General features: G+C 36.0%; 3 protein-coding genes and 1 long non-coding RNA gene across 4 annotated transcripts; 1 reads left to right on the forward strand and 3 right to left on the reverse strand.

Moving 5' to 3' along the window:
- Positions 1 to 50: 50 nt before the first annotated feature.
- Positions 51 to 4,980, reverse strand: LOC128028829 (rho guanine nucleotide exchange factor 28). Its single transcript, XM_052616158.1, has 14 exons — positions 4,948 to 4,980; positions 4,679 to 4,808; positions 4,177 to 4,461; positions 3,640 to 3,808; positions 3,093 to 3,294; positions 2,875 to 2,938; positions 2,708 to 2,733; positions 2,108 to 2,168; positions 1,543 to 1,646; positions 1,324 to 1,420; positions 1,156 to 1,201; positions 911 to 1,055; positions 239 to 353; positions 51 to 133 (listed from the first exon to the last, which is right to left on the reverse strand). The coding sequence occupies exons 1-14, from the start codon at positions 4,978 to 4,980 to the stop codon at positions 51 to 53; spliced, it is 1,560 nt and encodes a 519-aa protein (XP_052472118.1).
- Positions 4,981 to 10,319: 5,339 nt separating this feature from the next.
- LOC128029480 (uncharacterized) lies at positions 10,320 to 17,368 on the reverse strand. Its single transcript, XR_008187399.1, has 4 exons — positions 17,123 to 17,368; positions 11,657 to 11,876; positions 11,452 to 11,509; positions 10,320 to 10,449 (listed from the first exon to the last, which is right to left on the reverse strand). It is a non-coding gene; the product is annotated as an uncharacterized LOC128029480 (long non-coding RNA).
- On the forward strand, positions 10,326 to 23,181 carry sesn3 (sestrin 3). Its single transcript, XM_052617287.1, has 10 exons — positions 10,326 to 10,474; positions 17,605 to 17,670; positions 18,284 to 18,478; positions 18,560 to 18,742; positions 19,445 to 19,693; positions 20,081 to 20,213; positions 20,468 to 20,586; positions 20,679 to 20,869; positions 21,067 to 21,211; positions 21,389 to 23,181. The coding sequence occupies exons 1-10, from the start codon at positions 10,421 to 10,423 to the stop codon at positions 21,473 to 21,475; spliced, it is 1,422 nt and encodes a 473-aa protein (XP_052473247.1). The 5' UTR covers positions 10,326 to 10,420; the 3' UTR covers positions 21,476 to 23,181.
- Positions 23,182 to 23,440: 259 nt separating this feature from the next.
- Positions 23,441 to 24,740, reverse strand: LOC128028908 (biogenesis of lysosome-related organelles complex 1 subunit 3). The gene is made up of 2 exons (XM_052616238.1): positions 24,668 to 24,740; positions 23,441 to 24,309 (listed from the first exon to the last, which is right to left on the reverse strand). The coding sequence occupies exon 2, from the start codon at positions 24,297 to 24,299 to the stop codon at positions 23,706 to 23,708; it is 594 nt and encodes a 197-aa protein (XP_052472198.1). The 5' UTR covers positions 24,300 to 24,309; positions 24,668 to 24,740; the 3' UTR covers positions 23,441 to 23,705.
- Positions 24,741 to 25,319: the final 579 nt, after the last annotated feature.

Here is a 25,319-nt window from a genome sequence, read left to right on the forward strand (position 1 = left end):
ATAAATGCACATATCACATCTTAGTTTCAAGCACACTGGTGGGTGAAGTGTCATATTTTTAACACAGAAACACTCGCCTTTACACACACAGGTGCAGAGTCACAGCAGGTTTTATGAATGATCATGGAGCAGTCTGGACAGGAAGTGACATTATATAGCCAGTATAGACTTTTAGTATAACACATGTTTTAGCATGAATGTAAAAATATATATGCATTTACAAGAAAAACAGACTTACATGTGCACTGCTGTGGTTCATTACTGTCAGCTACCTCACAGACTACACAAGCTGCTTTAACCGGCTGCTGCGGTGGACAGAGCTGGTGCAAAGCTGAGGAAACCTCTGCATTGACCTGTGAACAAACATATTACAGCATGTTTCCTCAGGAAATTCATAGAATGTGCCAAACTATAGAAATCACCACCAATCATGTCATCTCTTGTTGACAATGGCGGAAAGAAAGTAAAAAAAAAATTGAGATTTGCAAATTCAAATTCATTATAAAAAAAGAAGAAGAATATTGTTATGGAAAATTGTAAATACATAAATACAGGCTAAATATAAATACTGACAATACATTTTAAATAAAATAAATATTGTAAAAAATGAAAATATATTTTGTTTAAACCTTCAATTTGCAAAATGTGCAATGTATACTTCATAGTCAAAAACATTTTCTATATATTTCATAGACACATCATCCATTTATTATATATTTTAGGTTATTATATATAATTTATTCAATTAAAAGTACAAATGGCAAATTATACATATGTAATTTTTTTCCCTGAAATTTTCTGTTGTTGTGGCCATTTCTGCATATCGGCATACAAAAAAACATATTTATTTTTATTTCCAGACATACATTTAACTTAAGTGTGGTGCACTCTTTTACCATCTTTCTCTCACCTTATTTTTTATTTTGGTGTTGACCATCCGGCTCCTGAGAAAGCTTAGTGTTCGACTCACTTTATATTTCTCTATCTCACTTTTGGATGTAGGGATGAATTTCTCTTTCTCTTCTTCCTCTGATTTATCACACCACATACCAGGACTTTAGAAATAAATAGTGAAACATAGTTAAACATCTAATATAAATATATAAGAAATAATGTTATGCACAAATGACTGCATGGGTGTGAGAGATCAAATACTGTCTGGTCTCTGTGGATGTTTCTTCATTGATGAAGGGGAACGGCCCTAGAAACATAAAAAACAAATGTACTTGCAAACTAATTTTATTTTGCGTACTGTATGTCTTAATCTGTCTTGAACACACTAATGCAGGTAGTACATATAGGAATAAAGAGAATCAAACACACCGTCCTGTGGACTAGAGATGAGTAATTTGTCTTGGACTGGAGAATCTTGCTCAGATGCCGCAGAGTCTGATTCAAACTCAAAAGAGTCAAATGATTCCTGCGGATAAATTGACTAGTGAAAAAAAATGCATGACACACTGCTTGATAAATTTTGCATGCATAATGATTCTAGATACTACTCATTCACAACAAGCCTTTATGAATAAATGTTTCCCTCACCTGATCCTCACCAGCCTGCAGAGTGTTGATGCTGTTTGTTATGGTACTGCTGGAGTCAGTGAGAGAACTGGATGTTGAAGCAGTATGAGTTGTGAGTCCATCAACTAAAACACAAGTAGGAATTTGGAAATCAAGATAGACGTCAGATAATCATTACATAATGAAAATGTCAACAGTTCATAGAGGTTTAGGGAGAGTCCTAATTTTTAAATACACTTTCTGAATATCTGTAGGATATGTCAATAACATTCTTCATTATTAGCACTTTAATTTTCCCTTCTAAAAATAATAAGAGGAGAAATGTTCTACTTTCTTTCAAAAAGTTCTTTACTTTAAGTCGTGTAAGTGGTTCAAAAGTTGCCCTAGACAACTAGTAGGTACAATACTCCTTTGACTGAACTTATTTGACTTTTTTCAGTGGACATAAAGCATATATTTTAAACATATTATGTACTTTTGAAAGCACATTTACAATGTAATTACAGAAGCCATTAAATATTGAGCTATACTTGACTGATAAACACCTCCAATCTCATCATACATCTTTGTAAAGATAAACATTTACCAGAGTCGTCAGATGATAAAAGATCTTCATCTTCATCCTGACTGGAATTATTAAACCATTCCTAAAAAAAACACACACAAACACACACACACACACACACACACACACACACACACACACACAAAAAAAACAACAACACAGGACTAAAAATGAGAAATGAAACAGTAGGGTTCATATTTCACTACAAACAGTAAAATTATACAACAACACTTCTGAATTTTTTCGCAATTCCTCAGAATCATTTTGAAGTTCTCTCGAGTCACGACTAAGTTCAAGGTAGTTCAGTATCTTCTTTTAAGAATTTAATAACGTACTAATTAGTGTTTTTAAAAACACTTAGTATATATAGATTGGTTAACTAACTGTTTATTTTGGTGAGAAATGTCAAAAATTTTCTTCATTCGTTTAGCCATTTAATTGTTTCGTTCTAAAACCAAAATAAATAGGTTCAAGATTCTTTCTGAAGTTAGTGTAGTTAGTGTAACTAGCTTATTTCTCTAAAGACTAGCATTCATCTAACAAATTTTTTTTTTTTTTTCAGTAGAGTACAGGTAGTTTTGGTATTTAGGCTAAATATTTCAGTCTGTCACAGCCACTTACATTGTGAAACAGAGAGTATGGAGAACCTTAAAAAGGGATGGATAAAAATGGAAGAGAAAAAAGAAGAAAGTTTATAAAGCTGCCATCATACATTCATCAGGAACTTAGCTAGATAATATACAGTCAGTCTTGTGAATGTAATTTTCATAATCAAAGGAAACATTAACCTGAGAATGAAAACAGAGTGTTGCTTTCAGCTCCTCTGTCTGTATCCACTCCCAGACCTTTGATCTGAGATTGTATATATAAAAAAAAATTATCTTGCTTCTTCAAAGTAAATTCAGTTTTAGACTTATTCCAATTCAAAGAATTTTATTTAGTCATTTTCAATTTAAATGTATAAATTATAACTATGTACATATACCTTTAACCTCTATTAACCTACCTTGTTTAGTAGAGCAGAATCCTTCACATACTCTCGCAGCAGTAATATGGATGACTGAAAGGTCTGTGTAGTAGGACAGGACTGGGATACACACACAGACAGAGACAGCATCCCAGAGGCGTGGCTAAACCTGAGGAGGTGGGATTTACCCGCCCACACCTGTGACACGCCTGCCAGGGGCGTGGATAATGGATTAGGAGGACTGATTGAGAAAGTGTGAAAGGAGAAAAATAAAGTTATTTGTGTTGCTTGCAAGTCTTCTGAATCCAATCAGTAGCTTTGTGTGAGAAACAGACAAAAGTCTTTTTGTTTAAAATGAGTGAATAATGATTTCTGGCTTTTTGTCACACATAGTTATAATTTGGCTTTACAACACATTAAATAAAGCACATAGTTTAATGCAAACAATGCAAAATAAATGGGTACAAAGATCTATTTGATTTTTGACTACTGTAGAGACATACTGAGATGCAAATAACTGTAGTTAGTGAGTATAAATAGTATCCAATAATATTTGTACATAAAAGTTGGATTAAGGATACATTACTGCTTAAAGAGTTTTATCAGAGCATGCTGATTGGTCTGTTGGGCCAGCTGAAGAGGCGTGTCCCCATCCTGATTGGCTGAGCAGATAGTCATCAGGGCGCCAGGTTGACAGAGAAGGAACTCGGAGACGCTCACAAAACCCAGACGCACGCACACATGCAGGAGAGATTCTATATGCACAAACACATTTGTAACACTGCGTTTTGATTTAATGAATAAATTGCAAAAATGCATTTAAATGACATTAATTCCACTTTGTCTATCTGTGAAACTCCTTTAGTGACAGTACTTAGATACTTTGGACATCCTCATTAATGATCACCACGGTGACCTCTAATCCAATTAGAACTCGACAATTATAATTCCACTGCTCATCTCCGGACATTTGTGTCATCTGGATGCGAAGCAGGAACAGTGAAATCTGATTATGCACACACATCCAAACAATACACGGAAGCAGGTGCACAAACACCCACACACCCCCACACACACACACACACAAACATACACACGTGCATACAATAAATGGCAAGCTCACCTTGTGATGACTGTCCGAGAAGATTGTGAGGGGTGTGTAGGTTGGCTAGGGCGAGTGTGACCCTATGATCCATATCTGTCCTTGCAGAGCTGTCATTCAAAACATATCGACCAATCAGATGTCTGTGCTCAGTGGTGCTGAGACAGTCGCTATGGGTAACCAGGTATTCAGCCAGCTCCTGTGCATTATCCTCCACGTATGTCAGATAAGACACACCCACACACATCACAGCATCATCTGTATATATGAACGCTCGGACACGCACCATCTCTGGCTGGTTATGACCTAAACACAACAATGGAAACACACAGAAAGAACTAAATACACATAAATAATCAGTATGAACAGTATCTTGCAAAATATGGGAGGAGAAGTAAAGTAAGAAAAGTTGTATTTTATTTTATATTATATTATATTACAGTATACCCTAGGACAAGAGGTTTGGAGATTGGATTATAATATTTTACATTATATTATATTATTTCTTTTTATAGTTTTTCACCTGGAACAATGAAGTATAGCATTGAGTGAACTCTAGTTTGCAGAACATGTAGTAGAGTTGAGCCCTCTAGAACCACAAAAACCTCTTCCTCCTGAACCGATGGGATCATTGCAAAAACCTTTGCTTGGCCCTTAAACACACATGCACAACATTCACAGTTTACTTTTATATATTTCATTGTAGGCCTGCATAGCAATTCTTCTTCTAAAAGTACATTAGCAAGATTTTCATCCTAAAAACACAGGCAAAGACAGAAAAGTGTTACTCACATAAATAGGAACCTCTCTTCTGCTCAGCTTCATTGTTTGAAATGACACAAACCTTCAAGAAAAAAGTAGAAATGCATTCGTTAAAACCCCAAAAATTTTCATTCATACTTTTTTTTTTTTAAATCGTATGAAATTATGAAGTCACCTAGAAGACCAGAGAGGATTGAAGTCGCTCATTCAAATGAGAGCTGGAAACTAGAGACGGAGAATATGGGAGGAGTGAGTGAGGAGGAACAAAGATGGGGAGGAGAAGATTGATGAAACACAAAACAGGAACAAGAAAGATGAATGACAAGCAGATAGGAGTGAGGGATCAGTCGAAATGATGACCATGTTTAATAATTACTGTCCTATCTCCTTTTGTCATAAAACTGTAAAATTAATTTTCTCTTGCTGACAAGACACAGATTTAAACATTTGGTCTATCTATCTATCTATCTATCTATCTATCTATCTATCTATCTATCTATCTATCTATCTATCTATCTATCTATCTATCTATCTATCTATCTATCTATCTGTCTGTCTGTCTGTCTGTCTGTCTGTCTGTCTGTCTGTCTGTCTGTCTGTCTCTCTGTCTGTCTGTCTGCCTGTCTGCCTGTCTGCCTGTCTGCCTGTGCAAGCAAAAACATTGTAAATGTATCGTCCTAGTTGACTGAGTCTAAAACACAAGTTGTTTTAGTAAGAGGGTGCATGAAAGCAGTGCCATCTTTTGGACAGCACGATCCTTAGAAAAGTTTGTTTTTTAATTTTCCTTCAACATTTGTCCACAAGAGGCCTCCAGCAGCTAGATTTATCACACGATTCATTTTGTCTGGCAAAGGCAGAACGAGTAATGTAAGATTTCAAAAGGACTTTTCCATATTATGTTAACTATTTTGCTTTGCATGCTCATACAACTTTAACGTGGAAAAAAAAAACGTTATTCAGTGGAAATAAATTTGCACATTTAAATATATATGTGCAGACAGTAATGTTCGTTATCATGGTTAGGCTACTCTATGGAAAGAAGCTGCAAAGCAAGAGACAATGTGTAAATATGTGTAATATGAATATATAAAAATATAATAAAAAATATGCAAATATAGCCAATGCATTTAATATGTGCATAATATACATCTAGGCTGTTGCAGCTATGTTTAGTTTAGTTTTTTTCAGTGGACTGGAGAAGAAAGCTTTGGCAGTGCATGCTGGGACTGAAAGAAGTCTTTGAGCTATGAACTTTCCCCCACTTATCCAAACAACTCAGTCTCAGAAAACCCACAGCCTGAGACTACTACATATGTTGACCCCTATACTGCACGCGCACACACTCAACACTAATGCAAACAAACACACGTACACACATGCTCTGTTTCTGTTTACTTCTATACCCTACACCAGTCTCCTCACACCCCCTCTCACATTCTCTGTCTCCACGTTCTTCATATCTGAGTGGGTTGCAGGAAAGTTTTGGAAAAAGTGAACGAGTAAAAGTGGAGGTTTGCAGAGACTCCAGAGTGTTTTTTTTTTCTAATCTAAAATCACATGCAGGGGCTTAAACATTCTTGGCCCTTTATTCACAGAGAAATGAACTCTTGCTCTCCCTCTCTCTCTTTTTATAACCCAGTGCATTCTCATGCCAAACTCCACATCTTCTATACCTTCAGTAGTCATAAAACTCCCTCTCCACCATCTTATTTTTTTTCTTATGTTAAAGGAAGCTAGATTTCCAGTTTTTTTCTTTTTCTGTAGTCGTTCCCTGCTCGTTTTTAAAATCCTTGAACAATCGTATCACTCATGTAATTCCTAATCCTGTGGCATGTTTAAAGATCCCAAATGAAAAGTTATGTAAAATATTTACACTAAGCACTGGGATTAGGAACTGCACTGTAAACATTCAGTTTGACGTATTTGTATCCGTCTGGCTCTCCCTGGAAGGTTCCTTTCTGTGCAGCCTCTCTGTGGAATTTATGACAGCCTCTGATCAATGGATTTTTAAAAATGAATCTATTGTCTTTGTTAGGGTTATCACAAGAAGTGACCTTTTACTATTTACACTCAGCAGAAAACAACAGTGTTAGCTCATTGAGGTAAAGACACAATTCAGGGTCATGGGTGTCATATACATAAACAATAAAAACAAAAATCTAAAATATGCACAAAAATGACAATTTAATATTTTATTTTGAAAATAACATAATATTATTACCAATAATTTATATAGCCTATATACACGCGCACACAAAATATGCAAAATATGTTATAATTATTATCATTTAGATAATTATATAATAAAATAAGCTAATTTAGAATTCATATTATATTTAATGATATTATTTATTATAATATTTTATATTCTATTTTATGTGATTATAATATTTTTTACTTTTGTTTAAATTATTTTATATAAAATGTTTTTGCAAAGTGTATTTTTGTATTTTGTATAGTGAACAAGTGATAATTCAGTGAGTATTATACAGAATCCAAGTCAATTTGTTGAAACTTTCAACCTTATTACCTTTTTGATAACATAAATTATATCCTAAGACGTTTAAACCATATATTCATTTAGCTTAAGATTACACAATGTAATTTAATAAATAAACAATAAAAAAAAAAACTTAAAAAAAAATTATTTCATAAAATGACAGAATTAATAGCTAAACAGAACAACTATAAAATGTTAACAAAATGTTAGCGACATATATTAAAATATCAAAAAGACAAATAAAAGATGCTCTGGGCCACTCAAAAGGGTGAGAGAAAAGGGTGGTGTTATATTTGAGTTTTATATTGTATCTAACTGGATTTAGTTTGATTTAAACTAAGTATTTTTAGGTGTTGTCAAAATAGGCTTTCACAGCTGAAATGCTTGTTTGACAGGCTCTCCCACAGTCTCTGTATCTAAACATGTAATACCCAGGAAAGACTTGCAGATCTTTCATCTGATAAAACAGACACAGAGTCTATCAGGGTGAGAACTGGAAAGTTAGGCCCACTTACTGGCTTAATATAATATAGGCAGGGTCACGTTCACATGCATATAGCTTTACAGTCATAACTGTGGAAATGTCCTTGAATGGAATGGAGATGGGCTTCACAGCATGTGTCCTATGACAGCAAATGAATTCAGGCTTTTACACACACTCACAAACACACAAAGGTGGCTTCCTTAACAGCCCTTCACAGAATAGGAGGAAATGGGTGGCAGTCCTGCTGCAGGATTACATCCCGTTTTAAAGCACTTCGCACACACCACCACAATAATGAGTTTATCTGTATTGTATCAAATGACAACTTTTTTCAAGTCTAGTTTTTGTGCATTAGCCAAAACTTAACAAATATTGATGCAATGGTTTAAAAAAAGGTTTCAGATATAGATTTTGGGGGGAATTGTTAACTAAAGATAAAATAACAGAGAGACCGGAAATGAAATAAAATATAATTTTATTGTAGCTAAATACATTTATCATTTCCTTCTAGTGTAACTTGAGTAACTAAATAACTACATTTAATATATATATATATATATATATATATATATTTTTTTTTTTTTTTTTTTTTTTTTTTTTACAAAAACGTACAAAATGACAAAAACAACAAAATTACTAAAACTAACTAAAATTAAAATGAACGTAGAAACTATTAAAATAAAAAGTAATTCAAAATCTTATTAAAAAAAATACTGTCGTTTATGAATGGTCCTAAAATAACACTAGAATTCTCTGCAGATTAATCTGTGAACAGATGTGTGTGTGTTGGGGTTATAAAATGTGTGCAAAATCCACTGACATGATTTCTAGATTGCATAAAACTAGACCATCTCAGGAAGTTCACACCAGCACCATTTGGCCATTGCTAGGATACAGCACTATGACCTCACAGCTGATCAGCTGGCACTGTGATTGGCTGACTTTTCTTTCTTCTGATGACATCATGTTGTTGCCGGGTGAAACTGAACTCTGGTGGCAGGGAAGAAAAATGACAACTTCTCAGTTTCTTTTTTAACCAAGATCCATGCAGATTTTCTTGGCTTAAGGGTTTAATGTTTAAGGATCTCCGTGGAATTTGCTGACTAAATGCTACAGCACCTCTAACATGTCCTGTATGTGGTCCTGTCATGCTTCTAGAAGAAAAACTCCCTAACTTTAGGCAGAAACTTGAAGTTGAGTGATAATTTGCAACCTGTTTGAACAACAGAACATCACAGCTTGAACAAGTTTATGTAGGCCAGCATTCATTTCATCTGAACTCTTCAACATCAGTCTGGATCATAGGAATGTTTTTAGTAGCCCCTCGTGGGCTGCGTTCATGAACCCATGGACCACAATCCTGCAGGGTTTGGCTCCGGTCCACAATGTCTGATGGTCATTCCGCTCAGTCAGCAATTCCCTACTCTGTTCAAGGCTCCTGTTTGCATACACAATCGAGTTGCATTCCCTGCACTCCAGACAATGACTTTTTTAAACAACAATGCTTATTTTCCCTAGACAATAATACAGTAAATGCATATCAAAAGAGAACAAATGTGTTTCAGAAGCAGTTTATGAAAAATATAAGGGTAGTGAAATCTAATCAGACATCTTGGTGTAATACACTGTATTATTGGAGGTTATATGAGCCATTGACCTCAGCACAGATATTTCTCTGGGAGCTGTTAAGTCATGAAGCATTCAGCCCCTGCTTGCATACAAAATAATTGAACAGTTTAACATTGTGCATGAAATAATAGGCCCTTCACAGAAAGTCTTAATTTTTTATATGCAGCACACTTTATGTGAGAGGAACATGTCTGGACTGGAGAGACAAAGTTGGAGGGGCAATGGGGCAGTAGCTCGTGCAGAAAATACTATTGCGTTATCTGATTTTTTTTTTTTTTCGAATAAGTTCTTTCTGATGGTTCAATGAATCGATTCTTTTGAGTCGTTTATCAAAGTGTTTCCGAGACGCCAGCTTATTTTGAGACATTGTAAACAAAACACACTGAATTTGTGTTATATATTTGTGATGTTTATATCTACAATAATATGATAGATAATGAAATTAGTCTACTATTGTTTAGTTACTAATGTTCGCAAATAGCGGCGCATCTTTTTTTTCACAATAGACACAAGTGATATTAGTAATTATTTGTAATGTTAACATTAGTTATTCTCGATATATATTTTTTTCTCAAATCTCACAGGTTTAGCCTAACGAAGTCATCAGTTGAGTGATTCACAAGCGCATTGCGAATCGGTTCACAAGAGTGATTCACTCGGGAGTCGGATAGAAAGAGGCCAGCTGAAGGGGGCGTGTAGCGCACGTTCATGCTGAAGTTGGACAGAGGTCTGCGCACTGCGAAGGGAGACGCGAAGGGATACGGAGGAGTCTCCAGTCCTACTTCAGGTCTTGATCGTCCTTGAAGAGGTTGGCAGCGGACATGCCCAGACCAGTACACAGTCACTAAGACCACGGGATTCAGCTCTTGGCCTGGTTCAAGCTTCCCGGAATGAACGGAACCGCGGACATCTGCAACCACTGCCGGAACATAATCAGAGAAAAGGTAACGTTATTCTCCTTGTGTTTATGCATCAAATATATATATATATATATATATATATATATATATATATATATATATATATATATATATATATATATATATATATATATATATATATATATATATATATAATTAAAAATAAAGCTATACTATTTTAGTCGCACGCGTTGCTAAACATGCATTTGATCCTGATACTGATCTTGGTGCATTTGTCAATGAATTGTATGGTTGTGTGCATGACTATCAGACATTTCTGTAAGGTTATGTCTGGCGACCCAGAGAGGTTTATCTAGTCACCTATATTACTTTATTTCTTCAAACTATGCATGTTTTTTTTTAACTGATACTGATTTCATCCGTGACTACACATATAGACTATTTATGCTTTACATTTATTTTCCAATGTCTGTATTTAATAGAGAGAGAGAGAGATTTTTGTGCCAATCACAGCTTTAAAGTTTAAATGGTAAGCATTTCATCATACTTTGATTGTATCAGAGGTTAACAGTGTAGCTACTCATCTCGTCTGAAATCCTGCTAAAAATCCTTCTCTCTTTTCTTTGGCTAGAAGATGATATTTTTAGTTGTCATCAATCATGTTGAACACATGTGACCTACTTCTGTTCTGCACATCTTCCTCTCACATACACCCTGCCAAAAGTTGTTGCAAAGCAAACTGGACTTTAATACTGAAACACAAGCATGCATTTATCAGATTGAACTGTTGGCTGGAGGCTTGCAAGATCTATGTTGGTCTTCATCAAGTCTATAACATGAGCAGATACTGCCAGTTATCCTGTGGCTGTACGCAAACCTGTATTTTAAGTGCCTGACGCAATATGTGTGTGTTTGGATAAAGCCTGTTATATGAGAATGGTTTGGGGGATTTGTGGTCAGTTTGTCATGCCGACATGGTTCTTTATTACCCTTCACTGGTTGTGATAACTCTCATCAGCATGTAGCTAGTCTCTTCTCACCTGTTGCTCTGCATGGTTGGGAACATTCAGTTCAAACTCTTCTTTGCCCTGCCTTGACCTGCAGAAAAACAATGCTCATCATAATTAGTCAAATTAGTACCAATTATTTCCAATAAGAACACAAAGAACATTTTATTCTCCACTGCATTAGTACGTTAAATAAATATTTGACCTAAAAATTAAACTCATATAATGTTTCACTTACTTTTGATGCAATGAGCAGACATTTTGGATTCTGAAATTGGTTTTGTTGCTGTGCCTTGAAGTTTCAGAATCAGAACTCCGACTGGGAACTTCTGAATTCCGTGTACAAATGGAATGCTCGATTACATGCCGAGAAAAAACTTGGTTCAGCATCTTGTTCGTAACCCAAGGTGTGTCCCTGTTGAGTACTTGGGCACTAGTCAATGCAGTTTTGTAGTAGCCTATAAATAGTGTGAGTAGAGTGTTCACACTGAAAAATCCAAAAATAATATTGCACTGAAATAACTGAAAAACAACAAAAACAAACAAAGTGTAGAATGTTGGACACTTATGCAGCTTTAATTACGTAGTGGAGGGGAAAGAGCTAAAAAACTCAAATTATGAATGACAAAATAACCTTATATACCATTTTTTCTGGACATTAATGGTGCGTTCAAGTCCTCCTGGGAACTTCGTACGGACGAGGTGGGAAGTCGTACTTACAACGGCATGTACGTTCAAGTCACTTTCATCGGAGCAAGATGGCGGAGTACTTTCTCTTAATTAATAACACAAAAATACAGCAATGTTATTAAACTCTTGTTCTAGAAAATGAAGAACAAAGAAATGTGCATTAGGTATACTTAGTTTTTTAATGTTTTAAATTAATTTATGAACCCACTGCCAACTTTGTGACAAGTTGCATTGTTATATTATAATGCCATCATATTATGCGTCGTCGATTAACTTACTTCGCTGTAAATAGAAAAGCCTGACAATATCACAGCTAAATACCTTTAAGTATTGTGTATTCCGCCATGTTAATCACTGACACGCCCCCAACTCGTACAGATCGGGGCTTTAAGAAAATCCCGAGTTCCCCACTGGTATTTACGATATTGTTGTGGCATTCATGTGCACTGAACTCGTAAATACGATCTATACGAGATGACTTGAACGCACCATAAGTTAGTTTGGCTGGTCCTGAGACTTATAGTCAGGGGCGACTTATTTATCAAAATTAATTTGACATGAACCAAGAGAAAACATTACCGTCTACAGCCGCGAGAGGGTGCTATATGCTGCTCAGTGCTCCTGTAGCCTACACTGAGCAGCATAGAGCGCCCTCTTGTGGCTGTAGACGGTAATGTTTGGTGCTTGGTTCTAACTAAATGCGACTTATAGTCCAGTGCGACTTATATATATCCCTTATGACGTATTTTTGGACTGATGCGACTTATACTCAGGTGCGACTTATAGTCCGAAAAATACGGTAATTCATACACTACATAATTGAGTTGTATAAGTAGTGTATAGTGCGTCAAATGAGATGAAGCTCCAGGCATTCCGTCAAAATCCTCCATAGCATGTTTTGGCACGTTTTCTAATTTAATTTCCCATGTAACAGATCCACCATGTTCCCACCTCGGCTAAACACCATATGGCTCAGCCATGCTCCCAAACTCTTGCTATTGGTTAAGCTGGAATGAGATTGACGGAACGGAGCTTTTAATTGCTTTTAAATATTCTGATGGTACCTGGGAGGCTCAATATTTACTTTTCTAGGATGTAAACCCATGAATGGCATACTTAGTCAATGAAGGATCAACTGGGGTAAGAGAATGTATTTTGACATTAAAATCTCATATGGAGCATAAATGTTCTCTCTTATTACCACCTGTGTTGGTTCACATTTACCTGTCTTTATTTCTGTTTGCCGTCACACGCTTCAGTGGAAAAGCAACAATGGCTCTTCTGTGGACTGAACTGAACAGCAACAAAACTGACTTGCATTGACGCAACCGGTTTTGTATTTCAGTGTTTTCTTGCTTGAAAGAGAGACAGATAGAAGCCCCATATAAATTGTGCTGCTGAGTTTTGCTGATTCAGCAGCTGACACACTTCCTGTTCCTCCAGCTGCCGTGTGCGCTGGCGTGACATAATTGACCAATGAATCGCACTGCATAGTGACCTGTCGGGAACAGCATCAGTGCCTGTACGTTCTGTAGTTATGTTTGAGCAGAGATCTGTGGGTAGACAATGTCATGAGAACTACAAATACTCTACATTTGTCATGGTGCCACCAGCCGTCTGATCAAGCAAAACTAAACCCTGTGCATTCTGCCAGTGTTGCATAATCTTTTATGAGCTTAATGGCATTATCTAAGGACCACAGACTCTAACGCAATCAAGTGATCACCAGTGGGAGGATCCTCATGAGAGAAACAGTAATGCTGTTGTGTAAGAACCCCCCCCCCCCCCACCCAATACATTTTTAATGTCCTAAAGATTCATGTTTGTTTTTATTTACCATACTGTTTTATGTACAGTCTGTTGTTTTACAATAATTGCACAATGATAAAATACATTTTATGTGAAACTGAGGTTGAATTTAAACTTGATTTTGGTAAGAAATTTACAGATTTATTTTAACATGTGACCCATCCCACACCATTTGTGCTACAGACATGACTGATACTAAATCATCCAGTGTATTCAGGACAGTTTTATTTATTTTATTATTAAATAATAAAAAGAAAAAGAAAAAGTTTTTCATATCCAATTTATATTTGTGACCCTGGACCACAAAACCAGTCTAGAGTGTAAATTTTTCAAAATTGAGATTTTAGTTTTCCATTGATTTATGGTTTGTTAGGATTGGACAATATTTGGCCGAGATACAACTATTTGAAAACATAAAAAAAAAATAAAAAAAAAAATCTATAATTTTGACCCATACAATGTATACCCCAGTGACTTAAGAAGACTTAAGGTTTTGTGCTCCAAGGTCACATTTAATTTAAAACTTTATTTCACCTTCATTTACATTATTTAAATTGTTTAAGTGTTTTTTTGTAAAAGTCATTTTGAGTGCTCTGCTGTGAAAATATGAACATTAAGACCGGTCTTTCACTATAAACTACACATGACCCTAAATGCAACTCATCCTTAGTCTTGAACTCAATAGAGTAATCCCCAGTAAAGCACTCCATAATAACCCTTCGTTCTCTCATTACTTCCCATTAAAAACTTAACTGGAGATCAGACCTAATCCTCACGGAGACAGAGAGAAGATTTGTTAACATTTATATCATCTCTCACTCTCTTTCTCGCTCTCTTACCTTTCCTCTTCCATATTTTATACATCTCTCATCAAGAGTAGGCCTGAAGAAACAGTTTAAACGGAGCATATAAGTGGACTTATGCAAGTACTGTATGTGTGTGTGCTTTAGTTCTACACCCATCTTTGCTGTCATGCAGACAAATATTTCTGCACTTTCCCCCAGAATATAAGACACGACCAGTTCCAGACGGACCCACATTTTTACCCTCATCTCTTTAAAACACACTTAAACTCCTCATCTCTTTGGCTGAAGGCAGAGCGCCAGGTCCGGGAGGGGAGGGAAGCATATAAGATTCCTGGACAGCCATTTCGACTCAAAAGCTTGACTGGGCAAAAGCAGAGTGCTGGAACAATAGCATCCTGTGATACATAAAGCCAGACGTGTCCAAAGGCGAGAGTACTGTTCAGACACCTCCGCTGAAATCCAGAGTCGATTAGAGCATTGAGAACAGATTTAAGAAGATCAAGGAGTGGCTGTTCGAGGTTTAGAACCACAAACTTTATGAAATGACCTGTACATAAAGTACAAGTATAAAAACCACCCATATAATAATGAACAGTATTTGGGTGGTAACTGTAGATTTGCTGTATTAGGTTTTAAGCATGAAACCGATAGTTAAAACCATCAAATCATGTATAATATGCTTACTGTACTATTTAGATGGTAAAAGTGGCAATACTCCAATGGTAAAATTAGCATGGAAAATACATAAGAAGAAAAAAAGGGGGTGTACTATAGTTAATAAAATTATTGTTAGTACAGTTTTTTTTTCCCCCAAAGATATACGATATGAAAAAAACAGTAAAAAACAATTTTGGTGGGAGGCTAGTTACTATGGTTAAATTTTTTAGAGGCTTCAAGTTTTTTAATTAACAATAAAATTCTTATGATTACCAATGATAAATTCTTTCTGTATTTCTGTTCATCTATGCCAGGCAATGTGACTTTTTAAATCTGGACACTGTCCCAGACTGATTGAGGAAGAGGCTACTTCTATCCATGGACACTCACGCTGTTGTCATGAAAACAGAAATGTTTCCATGGTGCTGTAGAAAGATAGTCTTATGTATTATCAGTGCTGATAGTATGCCACGTTTTGATTGGCTGGCAGCAGTGATGCATGTTTTTTTAAATTTTTTTTTTAAGAAATTAAATTGTATTCTGCAAGGATGCATTAATTTTTTCAAAGTATTATAATGTTACAAAAGATTTCCATTCCATGATTTGTTGTTCTGAACGGTTCATCTCATAGAATCATCCAGAATTTTTTTATTTTTAAATCACAGTTTACAAAAACATTAAGCAATACAAGATTACGTTTTTGAGAATTTTGACATTGATAAATATTTCCTGAACAGCAAATCAGCATATTAGACTGCGACACTGAACACTTAAGTAAATTTATGCATTTAGCAGCTGCTTTTATCCAAAGCGACTTACATTTTTTACCTAACATGTGCTCCCTGGGAATCGAACCCACAACCTTGCACTGCTAACACAATGCTCCACCGCTTGAGCCACACGACACTTACAAGTGAATAACACAACAAGAATGAACGAACTACATGTTGTAAGTTGTCTAATATTTAGTTTATTTCATCTCTATTTAAAATATATAAACAATTTACTAGCTTTCATTAATTAGTTTTAGTTAGAAGTAGCTACACAGCTGCACACACTGTGAATGTGTTTCAGTTGAGTTAGTTAACGCTGGAGGCGTCTCTGTCAGAAGCCTTTTATGTATTTTTTTTTTCCTCCTCTGACCCCCCTGTTTGCTGCTTGTGCTCTTTGTTTGTGCAGGCTATTTACTTTATTTAATAGGAAGAGTCTTGTTCTCTTTCAGTAGAGCAGTGAATGTAAGAGACCAACAAGCCTAAAACAAAACTCTCCTTGTCTTCGTGTTGCGCAATACTTCCTCCCACAATTTTTGCATCCTTGGAAAACTATCTTGACTGTGCAAATGAAAAAAAAAAAAAAAAAAAACACAACTTTGGAACTTTGTGTATCAGATTTAAAGCTAAAATATATGTCTGGTTGTGGAGACTCTTATTAGTTCTAGGTTAGTGTTTTATAAACAGTTGTGGTTTCCAGCAAGGCTGTAGAATGGGGGCAAAACACTTCTGACCGCAAATACAGCACTGTTTGTGTATATGTGGTGGCTGGCGGTTTATCCTGAACAAACCCAAATCCTGAAGAGATGGAAGGAAGGAGAGATAAATTGAAAGGGAGGGTTAGAATGACAGGGAAGGAGATTTGGTGTGTCCAGGTCTCGGGCCACTGAAGTGACTTTTACACCCTTGGCATTATAGCCAGTAGAGCACACACACACAGAAAAACACAAACAGTTTTCGTGGAACTCTTACCTTTAGCTGTAACAGGAACAACAAAGATTAGGAGGGTCTTTCATAATAAACTCAACAGGGAGACTCAAAACTGTCCTGAAAATCAATGTGGTGCTCTTTAAAATATATACATTAAACACACTATGATACTTTTGTTGGAATACCTCCTGAATTTCCTTCACTTTATGTTTGTTAAACAAATTCTGAGGCATTATTGTTTCAGAAAGAATGACTGCTTTTAAACAGGATTCACCTGCCTGTCATTAGTTGAATAATCAAGTAGCTCCGCCCCCAAACTCAAACCATTGGTTGAGTCACTGTTGCTGTGCGGAATTAAAGCTACAGATGACTTACTTGTATTTGACTCTGTGTATAAACCTGAGACTGGAGAAAGTATTTTAACATTGTAAAAAAACACACACCCACTTCAGTTAACACATTTTTTATTTGATAGTTTTGCCAGGATATTTTCTTCATAATAATCATATTAATGTTTTCCTCAGGAAAAAGGAATGAAGATGTCAAGACACATATCAACAGGACCAAGCTCGTTTATTCCAGAAAATGAGGTTATACTTAACTTCTATATTTACCATTACTATGATATTCTCTGAAATGTACTTCTAATGCTTTCTGTTTGAATATATTTTAAAATGTAATTTATTCTTGTCATGCATCATTACTCCAGTCTTCAGTGTATCTAGCTAGCAGTGCCATGTAAATGCCATGATGTATTACTATAGTATTCTTTCACTACCATAATATATGTCAAAGTTCCACAGTGTTACCACTTTATTTGCAGTTGAAAATTATTTATTTTCTTTTATCACACATTCATTCAGTGTGAGTCAATAATCATTCTATCTTGGGTCAGCTGGTGTTCATTTCATTTTTGTTTTGAGTTCAATTGGTTCAGAGATTATTTTCACTGAATTCGAGTTAAGCGTGCCGGGAGATCTAAGAAAGTGTATTTAGATTGTAAATTGAATTATAGCATCTGACTTCACTTTGCTGAATTAGGATGAACCTGAACTAGAGAGTTCAAGAGTTCTAGGCTCTGATTTTTTGCATTACAATTTTAGTGCCTTATCACATGACAAAATCTAACAGACCACATATTTAATTTGTGTTTTATCATCTGACCAGAGTACTTTTATGTCTGATGTCTGATCCTCATCCCAGATCATAGGAGCCATGCCTCTGAGTGACTCCACGGTGATGTTCTTAGACGAAGAGTTCAGCGGTCGTATGGACAACCTGACGCAGCTGATGGGGCTCCATCCACATTATCTGCAAGCGTTCCTCCGCTGCCACTATTATCTCTTGAGGATGGACGGCCCACTACCACTCCACTACAGGCATTATATTGCTATAATGGTACAAACTCACAAAAACACTTTCCAAAGAGACTTTATTTAACTGGAACTGGGAGCCATTTTTTATTTAAATCTTTTCCAGGCTGCAGCACGGCATCAGTGTTCTGCGCTGGTCTGTCAGCATGTGCAAGAGTTTGAGCAGATCGGTGTCTGTACTGATTGGCTGAGAGGTCTGGAGTTCTGCCCACAACGACTTCGTAACCTCAACGAGATTAACAAGATCCTCGCGCACAGACCTTGGCTCATTACCAAGCAACACATACAGGTAAAAAACTAGCTTTCTTGTTTACTGTTCAGTATACACTAGTCTTCATGGTATATGAAAATAAAATTGTTTATGGCTTAGTGCAACTGTTAAAACTCTGCAGACTGATTTAATTAAATAAATCAAAATGTTATGAATGATGCATGGATTTTAATGGCACTGCTCATCTACACGCCCCTGATACCGTGCTTCAACTTTTCAGAATGGCTAGGTTCATTTAAGCCAATTTAAGACACTGAAAACACTGGATCATGAGCTGGCCGCATACAAAAGAACATAGTCTGAGCACACTCTAAAATCAGCAGTGCATACATCTATTGCTGGCAATGTTTAATCATTAAGAAAACAGTTGTACTATAAAATAAAATAATTGTTTTATTAAATACTTAATTTTTTTGTTTTTACATTACAGCCGTTACAATATTGCAATAAAACCATAATTACTATTTGCTATTTTTTTTTTATTTACTTTTTTCAGCTTTTTCAAATTTTTTTATTTTAATTTTCTTGAATGGTTAACTCTTTCCACATATAGCTATTCAAGTCATCTGAAAAACATTTCTGTATTTTTATATGTGACCCTGGACCACAAAACCAGTCTCAAGTCTCTGGGGTATATTTGTAGCAATAGCCAAAAATACATTGTACTGGGTCAAAATGACAGATTTCTCAGTTAATAATCTCATACTCTCTGTTTCTCAGGCTCTGGTGAAGACAGGAGACCACAGCTGGTCTCTTGCAGAGCTGGTTCATGCTGTCGTACTGCTGGCTCATTTCCATGCCTTGGCTAGTTTTGTGTTTGGTAGCGGTGTCAACCCTGACTCTGAGGTCACAGAGGTCAACGGGGTCACAGATGACCTTTGCCCTCCAGCCATGGCGGGTTTATGCACCTGCCACCTGACAAACAGCAACCAAGCCAACGGGAACCCCATGTGTAATCCTGACACTGGGGTAGGATAATGTTACAATGTTTATTTTTATATCAGGAAACATTTTCCGATCACATTTCACTGCGGAAAAAAAAAGTACTTATATTCTGCATACAGATTCTTGTTACTGTAAAACAGAATTTTATAGTTTTATAGCAACACAACATAATGCATGCTTAATTTCCATGAAAATATATTTATAATGAAAAAAAAAAACATGCTTTGTTTAGTTAATGCAAAATATAATGTGGAATATATACATGTATATTGTAATAATAATGTATTATATCATTATTTTATACTTATTTTATGTGCAATAATTATGCATGCCTGATTCAAGATTTGTTTGACAAATTTGTTAGATACAAGTAAGCATATTATTTTTTCACTCTATTTTTGTGTATTTCAGAGTGAGCTGGAAGCTCTGATGGAGAGAATGAAGCGATTGTTGGAGGAGAGAGAAGACGATGATGCGTCAGAGGAGGAGATGTTCACTCGTTTCGAGAAAGAAAAGAAAGAGAGTCTTCTAGTGGTGTCTGCAGGTATTACATCACAGATACTTCGCTTTTGGTTGTGGTCTTGTTAAAGGGATAAATTACCAAAATGAAAATTCTACCACTGTGTACTGAGCCACATCCCTTTCTTAACCAGTATTTGCCTTTTTATCATTAATGACGTCAAACTAAGCATGACAAGTCGACGTGCCGTATTTGAACCGTTCCTTGAAAACAAGAAAGGATCCAGCTGCCTTTAGTCTGTAGTTCTTGTATTCAAATATTGTGATTTTCATATGCAGGGTTTGATGAGGAAGTGGTGCCTCCTTCTCCCGTGGCTCGGTTTGTAGACGACCCGTCATTTGGATACCAAGACTTTGCACGACACGGAGAAGACAACCCACCCACTTTTAAAGCACAAGTATGAAAAACACCCTCAGATTTCCACAGCATTATTGTTTTATACCCCACTGAGAGTGTAAGATTGACCGTTCTGTCCTGTTCACTCTGTAGGACTACTCATGGGAGGATCATGGTTTCTCTCTGGTGAACAGGTTGTACTCTGACATTGGTCACCTTTTGGATGATAAATTCAGAACGGCATGTGATCTTACCTATTACAACATGGCCAGTCACGAGGGGGTGGACACCAGCATGCTACGCAGGGCACTCTTCAACTACGTTCATTGTATGTACGGAATACGGTACGTCCAGTGAACACAGACGACTCTCGTGAAACTCTGCTAATGAAAAAGAAATAGCAGTCTCACGTCAGCAATCTAATAAAAACAAAAAAGTGTTTGGAATAGAATATATTGTCTATAATATCAAAAACTAAAAATGGTGTTAAAAATCGTTGTAGATAATTTTTCTAGCTCACTTATTCATACTGTGTCTGCAGCTACGACGATTATGACTATGGTGAGGTGAATCAGTTGTTGGAGTGCAGTCTGAAGGTTTACATTAAAACAGTGACGTGTTATCCAGAGAGAACCACTCGCCGTATGTACGACAGCTACTGGCACCAGCTCAGACACTCTGAGAAGGTGAGTCATATTATCATGGCAAATATATTTTTATCTAATTTTAGTTTTTGAGATTCATTATTAATTGTATTTTTTAATTGGTAAAGAGCCATTGAAAACCCGAACAACAAGTCAGAAGAATACAGCACTGATATTTCCTCTAAATATTCTGATGTTCTCTTTCTTTCCTTTATCCAGGTTCATGTGAATTTGCTTCTAATGGAGGCTCGGATGCAGGCCGAGCTGCTCTATGCTTTGAGAGCTATCACTCATTATATGACCTGACCATCCAGACTTCACCAATTCTATGACCTGACCAGTTGACCTATCGTTAATCCCCACCACCACCCCTTAGTTTCTGACAGATAGGTCGATTAGACTTCATGTTTTAGGTGACCTGACTAATCAAAGCTCACCCACAATATATGGACATCATTACACCTAAGTTAAACCAAAAGTTGTTTTTTCCCATCATGGTGCATGCCATTAGTGGTTACTTTTTCATAGTTTGGAATTCTTACAATTGTGTCTGAAATTGTGTATACATTTTCTTAGACTGTTCAGAATGGTAACTAAATGAAGGACACCGATTACAAAGCATTCTGGGTATAATCTTAAACATCAAAATGGGATCTAATGGCATGTGGGTGATCAATAATTGTGGGTGGGCAGTCGTGACTTTTACTGGATTAAAATAGAATCCTTTAAGGCTCAGACAAATCCCAGGTGGGCTTGACCTGATCAGTCAGACGAGATCATTTATGACATCATGACTTGAAAAACAAAAACACATTAAACGTGCAATATTTTCTCACTGAAATCTCACTTATACTGTAAACTGAAATACTGGAGGACTGAGTTCACATTTTGAAACCGGAAGTTGTCTTTTTTTTCTCTTCTTCTTCTTTTTTTGCACATCTGAGAAGAATTGTATTTTGGAACAGAATAGCGTTTTCTTTTTGTATTATCATCATAAATGACAATAACAGAATGTGAGACTCCTGTATGGAGAGGAAAAGTTATTTTCTTTCTTTTTTAATCCCTGTGCCTTTTTTTTCTTTCATTCACCTTGTTTATTTCATATTGAATGTATTGTTTAGATTTTATGCTTTTCAGATCAACTTGGTTTGGTTTAGTTGTTTACCTGGAAACTAAAGCTTTTGTAGCATTATTACTGTACTATCAGTCCTTTACTATTTCCTTTGATGCTCAGTGTTATACGTTAAATAGCAACAATCTGTTTCAATATATATGTTGCTGCCACTGGCAATAGCCCTACTAATCGCATCTTGTGACTTAATTTCTGTGTGAGTGCGTGTGTGAGCTTTAACATGTAGCTGAACGTCTGTCTGCATAGGACAAAGTATTTGCACATCTGTTGCACGTTTTTTTAAATTGGTGCGCCTCTGTGAAAGAAACCCATGAACAGGAGCATGAGAGAGTTCGTAAGTGTAACTGATATAATGTATGCGTGATTGCCTGTAGGGAGCGTCTGCAAACTAACTGCTTTTGATACTGTTGATGTGATCATTACCGTCCATCAAACCATTTCTCAACGGTTTATTTATATCGCTTTAAGAACCATTGCTTCATATTTGCAGCATCAGTGTCCTTTAAAAATAGATTAAATATATAGTGGAAAGATAAGCTTGTCCAGTCTCATGGACAGTGCCTTATTCAGGTTAACAAGCACAGACTATGATTTCATTTAGTCAAATGAACACCAGAGATTGTTACATATGTATCAATGGAGTAGGTAAATCTGTCTTCAAAGTGCCTTTTAAATTTAGTTGCAAGTGTTTCAAAGTATCTGCAGCAGATTCAATGACATATTTTCTTCGAATAATAGGCATCTGTTGCATTTCCTACTGTTTATTCCAGTCGAGGTGGTGCTTTGAAGCTTTCATGTTCTTAACTCCGTATAAATTGATAAATTTCCAAAATGCCCATCACAGACCTGTATGTTTCAATAAAGTTTCTAAACAAACACAGTTTATGAATTCTGCTTTTGTTTTTATGTTTTTTGACAAAATACATATATGCAGCAGGTTGAAACAACAAAAATTAGTATTTGGCTTATTGAAAAGTATTAGCAGTAGTACTGTATATATACATACATATATATATATATATATATATATATATATATAGATAGATAGATAGATAGATAGATAGATAGATAGATATAGCTAAATTCTGTTTTAAGACCTGTATTATTTTATCATTTCAATAATAATAATATTATTCAAAAAGTATTTATTCAATTTATTAATCACAGGATAATGTTAATTAAAGGGGGAAAAATCTAAGAATATGAAAAGAAATGGTGACTAGTTTCATCCCCTAAAATGTACACTTTCTTCTATAAATTGAATTTAAATATGTTAAAGAGAAAACAAATTAAGAAATTTGTTTAACAAATTGGAAATGTCTACCATTTTTTTAACTTGCAGAATTTGTTGTCCGCTCATTAGTCATTTCATATACATGTAGCCATTTCATCGTGCTCATTTAATTAGCATTGTTCAGAGAGCGGGTTTGGCATGGTGATGTCCGGCAGCAGATGACAGCTTGTAATGATGTCGATCTTCTCAGACACTGACTTCAGGTCATCTAGTATGAGTCTGATGTTGTGGGACGCGTTGATGATGCCTGTCTGAGAGTTGTTGAGGTGAGCGGTGGCCTGTCTTATGTCCCGTGCAGCATTCTGATACACCTGTTTCAGGCTTTGATTGACATCTGCGCACAGCCGTGCATTGCTTTCCAGCAGTTTCTGCTGGAGTAACGTGTTAAACCTACATGAGTCAGGTCTGGACACAGGTGACGATTTGTCCTGCTGTCCAGACGGAGACGCAGGTGTGTTTCTGATCACGATGAGAGGCGGCAGGTCTCTGCGGAGCATCTGTTGATGGCTTTCAGAGGCTAGTCTGCGAGCTCTCTCTTCCTCATCCTCGCTGTCAGTTTCGGACGCCTCTCCTGCCACCTTCATCTCTGATGATGATGATGAGGATGCATGGACAGGAGGAGCAGAGGTGATGTACAATTCATCATCTGAGTCGGTTTCAGATGCTTCTCCCTGCACCACGATCTGGAATCTGTTGCTCTCCATAATTTCACACCTGGAAAAACACATTTAAATTAGTTGATTACTTAACAGATAAAAAGCACTTAACCATGAAATTATCATATGTACAAACAAACATTCCATCTTATTTTAATGTAACGTTGCACCATGACAATACATTTTTATATTTTTTCAGTGAACACGCCATTCTAGTGCACGTAAGTATTATCATGGTAAATGTCCATAGATGCTATTTATTAGCAATACTTATTTGCGTTTTGTTGTAACATTGTCATACCATTTTGACACTTTAAAAAAATGTAATTATGAAAATATTGTTTGACGCGTCTGTTTTGATACAAATTTTGCACAGTATTAAAGCAATTAAAGTCTAACGTTTGTATTTTTCTAACCTGCTGGTGTTTTCTCCACAAACCGGGGATTGTCACGAGAAACCAATTGGAAACAGGAAGCATGAGAAACACGTAGGAATTCAAAATAAAAGTTCGACAGAATCAGCAGCGTGTAGGAATTAAAAATGAAAACCCTAAAGAATTAGTGCAAATAAAATAAACAACAATAAAAATAAATAAATAACTAATCCATCCATCCATTTCCACCGCTTATCCGGGAGTTGGTCACAAACAAAATAATATGATAAAATAATAAAATAAAATAACTGTGGTCCCCCATTACAAAGAAGAAAATCTGAAGAAAAAACTTTTACTTACAAAGTGTAAAGACACGAGTCAAATAAAAATGTGTTAAAGCAGTGAATCTTAAACACTACTTGATAAAAGAAATAAATACTGCATAGTATTAAATAAATAATCAAGGCTTGATTTTCTGGTTAATAATAGTATTGGAGTAATGAAGCAGTAATCAAAATAATCTAAGCAGAACTTTGCACACTGATTGTTCATTTACAGCATATCCACTCAAACACACACACACACACACACACACACACACAAATACACACAGTGAAACTGACTCTTGCACTCAGAGTGAATGGTTATTATCTCAAGACAGGAACAGTACTTCAATGAAAACATATCTCACACA

This window comes from Carassius gibelio, chromosome A15 (genome assembly GCF_023724105.1).
Source record: "Carassius gibelio isolate Cgi1373 ecotype wild population from Czech Republic chromosome A15, carGib1.2-hapl.c, whole genome shotgun sequence".
Lineage (NCBI taxonomy): Eukaryota > Metazoa > Chordata > Actinopteri > Cypriniformes > Cyprinidae > Carassius > Carassius gibelio.

Excerpts from the sequence above, each read along its gene's own strand:
- LOC128028829 (XM_052616158.1), bottom strand. The coding sequence starts at position 4,980 with ATGAAGCTGAGCAGAAGAGAGGTTCCTATTTAT. Across the intron at positions 1,421-1,542 it reads TGCAGGCTGGTGAGGATCAG|GAATCATTTGACTCTTTTGA; the intron begins GTGAGGGAAACA and ends ATTTATCCGCAG. Across the intron at positions 134-238 it reads TGAACCACAGCAGTGCACAT|ACTGCTCCATGATCATTCAT; the intron begins GTAAGTCTGTTT and ends CTTCCTGTCCAG.
- sesn3 (XM_052617287.1), top strand. The coding sequence starts at position 10,421 with ATGAACGGAACCGCGGACATCTGCAACCACTGCCGGAACATAATCAGA. Across the intron at positions 19,694-20,080 it reads TGTGTAATCCTGACACTGGG|AGTGAGCTGGAAGCTCTGAT; the intron begins GTAGGATAATGT and ends TGTGTATTTCAG. Across the intron at positions 20,870-21,066 it reads CATTGTATGTACGGAATACG|CTACGACGATTATGACTATG; the intron begins GTACGTCCAGTG and ends CTGTGTCTGCAG.
- LOC128028908 (XM_052616238.1), bottom strand. The coding sequence starts at position 24,299 with ATGGAGAGCAACAGATTCCAGATCGTGGTGCAGGGAGAAGCATCTGAA.